The 7596-nt window shown below is 40.7% G+C and overlaps 1 protein-coding gene across 1 annotated transcript; it reads right to left on the bottom strand.

The window, feature by feature from the left end:
- Window positions 1-508: 508 nt before the first annotated feature.
- On the bottom strand, window positions 509-7035 carry BCL2L14 (BCL2 like 14). The gene is made up of 5 exons (XM_088537379.1): window positions 6602-7035; window positions 3203-3364; window positions 2205-2272; window positions 1400-1672; window positions 509-661 (listed from the first exon to the last, which is right to left on the bottom strand). The coding sequence occupies exons 1-5, from the start codon at window positions 7032-7034 to the stop codon at window positions 620-622; spliced, it is 978 nt and encodes a 325-aa protein (XP_088393505.1). The 5' UTR covers window position 7035; the 3' UTR covers window positions 509-619.
- Between the last annotated feature and the right edge of the window lie 561 nt (window positions 7036-7596).

The raw sequence follows: 7596 nt of genomic DNA, 5'->3' as shown, positions 1-7596 counted from the left end.
GTCTCACACATACACGTCCAAACCAGAGGTGAAGTCTGTTATGCATAATGAGTTTAAGGTTTACTAAAAATGCTCATTTTAAAGGTGTTGCACATTTTACACATCCAGTTCAAATGCCTTTTATTGCTTTCATTCAAATTCACGATTTGTTAATAAGTTTTTGTGCAGTCGTTGTAGTTGACCTTCCTGTACACATATAATAAGTACTTGTAATGAAAGGACATTTTACTAAGAAGCACAGAACCTTTCCAGGAAACATTAACTGTTTGTACTAGAAAATCATTAAGAAGGAACACTATGATTTGACAACTTTAGTAGATGTTCCAAACTTTATCCACTGGGGACTGGGGATTCACAGGAGATGGAAATACAGTAGTCATCATCCAAGTGGGCTAGAAGTGGCTCCGTCGCAAAATACGCTGCACAAAACAGCTTCCAAATCATAAATAGTTTCACTGGCATCTGCAGCGCATTTTGCAGTGCAATTTCAGTGAAAACACTGCAACCTTCCTTGGGAATAAAAATAAATAGCCAGTAATCATTATCGCATTGGGTCGTGGTAAGATCCAGCATATTCCTTCACTGAAGTCTTTATGCACCCTGAAGAATGATTGCATGATTATTCAATTTCTTCCTGATCCTGCAAAGTTAGAGCTTTCTCCTGTAACAGAGGAAGAAAAGCTGCAATTACTGAAGCACTGAGGAACCTCAGTATATTTTCAAATGTGCAATCAGTACATTTTCTAGCAGGATTTCATGACCATACCATCAAATATCCTCATATTCTATCTTTTGGAATGGACATACACTTTACAGATCCTGAATGTTTCTCATTCACTTCATGAGGAACAAAGCAACTAGGAGCTCCACTGACAATGCCTCACAACAAATCCAGGCATATAAACTACAATGGGCAGCAGCTCAAGACCACTGCTAGGAAAAGAACACCTTACACAACCAACTTTGAAAAAGGAACAAGAAGATAAACAGATACCTTTATGTACAGGCAAAGTGGAAGCATACAGATCACAAGGGCAGACAGTATGAATTACTGAATGTCATCTTGTCTTCAGAATTGCCTAAGAGCAGACTGCTACGTAGAAGTGTAAGTTTAGGGTAAGCATGTAGTAAACTTTCCTGGTGATGCTGCCTTGGACAGATATATTGTTTTATATTTAATTAGCTTTTAAAAAGCCTTTCATGAATTTCTCCTATTGATCTTTGGGTCTATGTAAACAAAAATCTTTCAGTCCAGAGAACATCCTGTAGTAAAGAATTCCACAGCATAAGCACACATTGTGTTAAAGAACACTTTTTTTGTTTTGGTTTGCCTTTGGCTCATTCTAGTTTTGTGAATGTAGGTGTCAGAGCCTATAAGTCAAAGTAGGAATACTCATACCCAGCCACCCTGGTACTGAATCCAAGGTGTAAAGTGTTCTCTGAGGTACTTTACTCCAAAGCCCAGGATCATGTTCATGGGATGGCTGTCCACAGCAGTAAGTCTGGTGGCAAGTTCCAGTGCAAAGGCAGCTTTGGTGCACTGTGCTTGGCCTTCTGTCTCGCTTGTCGACTCTGCTGAGACAGCCGTCAGGGTTAGATCAATGAGCCCCTCAAAGAAGGCATAGGACAGCCTATTTACCAAATACTGATAGAAAGTCTGGTCCTTTTCAATCTGAAAATAAGAATAAGGATTGGTTAAACTTTTGTGGTACTTGCTTTCCCCATCTCATTGGGAAAGTAAAGCATCTGTAGGTAGACAGATAATGGTGCTGATTGTAAGAGAAGACACACAAATCCCACTCCTCATTTCCCTCCTTTCATTGGGAACAACTTGTGCTCCCAGTTTAATGGCAAGCCAAGAGCTTCCATTCTCAGTTTGAATTTTCACACTCAGTCAAATGCTCAACTCCCTATGAAACACAACAGCAACTAGACAAGGATCTGTCCAACCTCTTTATTGTCTTTCCCCACTCTCCAACATTTATTTGTGCTAGTCCTCTGGTCTTAAGAAAGATTTCAGACTAAATGGCAACTGTTTCAAAACCACCCAAGTGTGGAAAGAGAAGTTCGGGACAGAAACAGCAAGAGCTGTGTTACAAAACATTAATTCCCAACAAATGTTTAATCCCTCTCTAGCGCACGTGTATGTATGCACACAAACACAATATCAAGTCTGTCCACCTGCTGAAAACAGAAGTATTTACCTTTTCTTCTAGTTGATCCCCTGATTGTCTTAACAGTGCAACTATTGTTTGTATTATCTTTTCTTCATCTGTTAAACAAAGAACAGCAACATGAACACCAGAGCCTTCTAGTAGGTCCCAAATACTAATTTACAGCAAAAACTTTGGTGTCAACTAATCATGAAAACAGATGCTATTTTGTGGAAAAAATCACAAGGAGTTCTGTGTCTAGGCTTTAGGCAGAAGCTCACTGTTCAAGTCTGCATGTTTCAAGTAGCTCTGTTTCTCCATCTGTCCAACATTTTACTGCAGTTAAGAATCTGGAAAAGATGAGGGATTTAACATCCCTTTGCTAGGCCTTTTTGCTGTGGGGCATGACCAATAACAAGATAGTGTAAAAGAACAGCTAGTAGAAGCCCAAGAAAAATTAACTTCTAATAAAGAAGAAATATCCCCCCATCATTACCAGCTATGCTTTCCATAACTCACTAGAACTGTCTCCAGGTTTGTCATATTCTAACCACAAATTCATAGAAAGCTTATATGAGACCTCTGCAGACATTATAGAAGACAAGCAACTCAGACTTTTAAAAGAAATTGTTAACCAGTGTTGAACCCTCACCAGAGAGGGACTGGCCTTTAACCAAGATATTATTTCCCAAGGAACAGGTCTCTGATCTTTGATGCTCAGTATATTATTTTGTTCCCATCTCTGCTGCTCCTGGCACTGCACTGTAACCTTAAGTCACTTCACCTCTACGTTCTTTGTCTCAAGTCACACACTTCCTTGGATTTTTAAAGATGGTCTTTTTATTGCAGTAGTGAACAGGACTTATGCAGCCAGAGCAGCCTCTGAAACGTAGGTGATTGATAGAGTAAGACTCAGAAAAGCAAACTTGTTTCTTCATAGTATCTGATCCCAGAACGCATGACTGCTTCACCAGCTCTATAGAAAAATGCCCCAGCGGATAATACCAACATGATATACTTCCTATGAACATAAAATTCTTCATCCTTACCACTTTCTTCATCCTTACTTCCATCAGTAGCACTTCTACTTTGTCTTTGTGGACTCTGATTATAAAACAACTTGAATGACACCTCTGAAGGAGATGGCTGAAATCTGGAAGTAACAAGCTTGGCCAGCCTGTCTGCAATGTGGTCGACATTTGCCTTCTCATCTGATTGGGAAGGAAAAAAAAAAAAAAAGGTAATTAATATTTCTAGGAAATAAAGCTTTACCCATTTACATATCCCCTTAGGTGGCAGTGCCCAGAGGATATCCAGAGACATATGGGCTTTGCTATTGCCTAAGTTCAGGTGATAATAATTTAGAGAGTCAAGATTACAACCCCTCTCTAGTTTTTGAGTAGCACGTAACCATGCAGCAGCCATACAGAATTAAGTGTGAGTGTTGCTCACTAGCATACCTCCTTGCACATCATAGATAAAGAAACTAGAGAGAATGGCTCTATAGTGAATCTTTGAGGCTATCACAAGTGGTTTGTGAGTGGCCTGTGTTCACACTTAGGCCCAGAATTAGAAAAGATTGCATTTCTCTCGCCTTTTCCACCAGTTGATCCCGAGCACAGAGTAGCAGGCTGCACTGCAGAGGAACCTCTACCACAAACACTTCTCCACTGCTTGGCACATCTGTTAAATAGACATGAATATTGGGAGACTCAGCACCCTTCAGCCAGGCTGGCTTTACCCACCTTGTGTAATGATGCCTGTTTAGGACCCTCAAAAGGGGAGCATAAAGGACCACCTGCTACAGCACATAGGGAATACAGCTATGTATAGCTCTACCCTACAGCACACAGAGCTACAGGGAAGAGCTATAGCAAGGTTTGTGTCAGCTGCGAGTTACCTTTCCTTGCAATTATCCTCCCTGAGGTTGGAATGTGAAATTTGATCTACCCCATCAAGTGACAGTGATCTCCACCACCAGCAGACAGTGAGAAAGGCTCAACAGCAGCCTGACCCATAACATGGGTGTAAAATCCACAAGTAGAGTTTGTTGTGAGGGCAGCAGGGGTTAATAAAGTCAATAAAAACTGAATTTCAAGATTGGTGAATCAAACCCCAAGACATTTCCTTCCCTTCAAGTGCATGCAGAGTTTGTCCAGAAGTTGCTTTACTCCTAGGAAGGGAATCAGACCCTTAGTGATGGTGTATGATTATGGCTTTGGAAACAGATTAGGCAACTGATTTTAAACAGAACAGGTCTGCTATTTAGACAAGTAATCCCCCAAAGCATTTTCATTTTTGCAGAGTAGCCTTAATGCAGAGTAGCATCACAGCTGCTAGCAATATATGTCACAAATAATACAGTTTTAGGATTTTGTCCAGCAGTCTGCTGAAGGGCAGGTAAATCATGGATTTGAAGTTAAACACCAGCTTCGGGGAGGTTAAACCAAGCCTGGTGAGGTTTTAGTTTGAGCCCGTGCTGCCACCTGCAGGGCAAATGGTGATACCGTGGCGGGACCATCACGGAATTGATGCCCAAAACTCCTGGGAGCTTTCTTTGACAATGTCAAAATAAAAAGGAAATCAAATGGGTGTTTTTGTTTTGTTTTGTTTTTAAAAGGAAAAGAAATTTGATATTACAGAATGCGATATCTGGATGCGGACATATGTCCTTGGCAATGAAACTATGGAAAGTCATAGTCATTTCCCTGCAGCAAAATGCACCAGATGGAGGCAAAGAATTTCTCTTGGGAGATATAGCTGGATTTGACAGCAGGGAGAATTATGGGTTTAGTGAGTAGGAACTGGTCCAGGACAGTTAAACTGGTTGGACTTCAGTCTGGAGACATGAGTGATGGATAATCCTCAGAAATGTCTAACATTATCAGGTCCTTAAGCCATCAGTACCAAGTTGGGACAAATTAAACAAAACACCATTATTTATATGAAAACACCATTGTAACCTATCATATACTGTATATAACTGCTTAATACATCATCACTCTCAATCTTTTATGAGAAGTTAAGGCATGACTTATTTTCCAGAGTTAAAAAAAAAGATAAATCATAGAATCATACAATAGCTGAGGTTGGAAGGGACCTCTAGAGATCACCTAGTCCAACTCCCCTGCACACACAGGGTCACCTAGAGCACATGGCACAGGACTGCATCCAAGCGGGTTTTGAAGATCTCTAGAGAAGGAGACTCCACAACCTCTCTGGGCAACCTGTTCCAGTGCTCTGTCACCCTCACTGTTAAGAATTTTTTCCTTAAATTCCCATGGAAGTTTTGGTGCTTCAGTTTGTGGCTGTTTCCTCTAGTTCTATCAGTGGCAACCACTGAAAAGAGGCCAGCTCCATCTCCTCACTCCCTCCCTGGAGGTACTTATATACACTGATTAGATCCCCTCTCAGCCTTCTCTTCTCCAGGCTGAACAGGCCCAGCTCCCTCAGCCTCTCCTCGTAGGGCAGATGTTCCAGGCCCCTGATCATCCTAGTAGTCCTGTGCTGGACTCTCTCCAGCAGCTCCACGACCCTCTTGTATTGGGAAGTCCAGAACTGGACACAGTACTCCAGATAAAGCTCATCAAGTGCAGTGATGGACCACTGGCTCTGGGGACTGGGATACAAAAAGTCATTTACATCAATGAGATTCCTAAATTTAGATGAATAACTGCCACCCACCATCTCTTCTTCCTCTACATGGGAGGGCAGGTTCAGACTTACTATGGGAAAGTGCCTCTTCAGCTTTCTCAAAAGTGAGATCTGCTCCTTCTCAACCAGCCTCAGATCAAACACTGTATTTTTTTTAAACCTTCTCTCCTCAACCACAGACTATACTTGAGAGGAATTCTGAGGCACTGGTAATATATAGAGGACATCATTAAAATAATTCCAGAAGACTGTTGCCATTTGAGCTCTAATAACAGTGAGAATTATGAAAGGCAGCTTAGAGGTACAGGGCTTCTCTGTGCTTATGTTTGGTTGCTGTCAATGGCATGGTGCTACAGATTATAAAGCTGAGTCTAGCAAATTGGTCTTCAACATGGAGTATGTATCCTATGATAAAGCTCTTGAGCAGGTTTTCATACAGCTTCTCTTTCCTGATTTTTGTGTGGAAATCTTCTGTCTGACCAAAGTTTTACAATTTATTTCTAGTCAGGTATGAAATGCTCGGAAAAGGCAACCTGTACAATTGTATGTAATTTAATGTGGTACGGTGGAAAACAAACAAACAAACAATTATGAGTATCGTGTGCAAGCACTAGTGAAGATCTGCCAATCTGACTTCCTAATTGGAACTCAATAGAACTAGCATAAATACAACCGAGCAATCAAAAAACCTTCCTGCTCTTCCTGCCTTTCCACAGACTACTAGCTGTTAAAGTTATTTGGAGAGATAGTTAAAGACAAATATACCAGAGCAAAAAGAAAGAACTAAAAAATACCTGTCAGATTCTCATGATTCATTTCTAAAGGTCTCTCAAGCTGTTCCGGAGAAAGACAGAAATTCACTGTGGAACTTTGGGGCACTAAAGGTTTGGGGGATTTTTCATGTTTTTCTCTTTCTTTGGAAGAGAAATATTTTGAGAGATATCTTTGTGTTCTTTTCTTTTGGCTTGGGTGTTTCAAACTCTCAGCATGCAAAATCTTTGTCTGTCTTCGCCCATCTTTATTGCCTTGATTTTCAGTCTCCACTCTTCTCCTGATTAAGGACAAGGATTTCTGCACATTAGCTTCCTTTTGCAGAAGTTTCCCATATTTATCGGCAGACAACCGCCGCTGGGCATAGGCCATTAGGATCCTGTATTCAATGCTGTCTCGCTCATCATCTTCCAAAGGTATTTCCTCCATATTGGCATCATTTGATGAAGACGTCATGGTCCCTGCAAGAACATTTTCTCCATTTTAATGACTTATAAAACAGACAGTTTTCATTAACACCAACCAGAATTTGACATTTCTACAGAAGCTTTCACCAAACTCAGTTTGGTAAACGTTGCGGTACTTGGGAGCCATAGAAGTACTGTTCTCTAGAAGAGGAATTTGATTACAGAGCAAAGAGAAATCCAGGCAATAAATTAATAGGAATAAGATTATTCACTGCATTGCTCTTAATTGAATTGGGTTCCTGAGTGAGATTCTTTCAATAATTGCTCAGCCCAAGAGCTTTATGCACATCATTGTTTTGTCTCAGTGCAAGAGTAGAAGGTACTTTCCAACTGATGTTATTTGCTCAGAACCCCTGACGTGGTTTAAAGACAAGAAGTAGCCCAGTTTAGCAAGCAAGAGAAGTTTCTCACAATCACCGATGACAGATTTTTCAGGAGAAACAGAAATGCACAGGTGGCTTAGATACGAAATATGAGGAAATTTAAGGAGTATTCAAATGTTGGGCTGTAGTGCAGAAAAACAGGAAAGATCATAGCAATATAATTGATCC

Source organism: Tinamus guttatus, unplaced genomic scaffold (genome assembly GCF_059628265.1).
Source record: "Tinamus guttatus ecotype Peru unplaced genomic scaffold, ASM5962826v1 Tinamus_guttatus_pri_ptg000749l, whole genome shotgun sequence".
Taxonomy (NCBI): domain Eukaryota; kingdom Metazoa; phylum Chordata; class Aves; order Tinamiformes; family Tinamidae; genus Tinamus; species Tinamus guttatus.
This window is presented reverse-complemented; position numbering and strand designations above follow the sequence as displayed.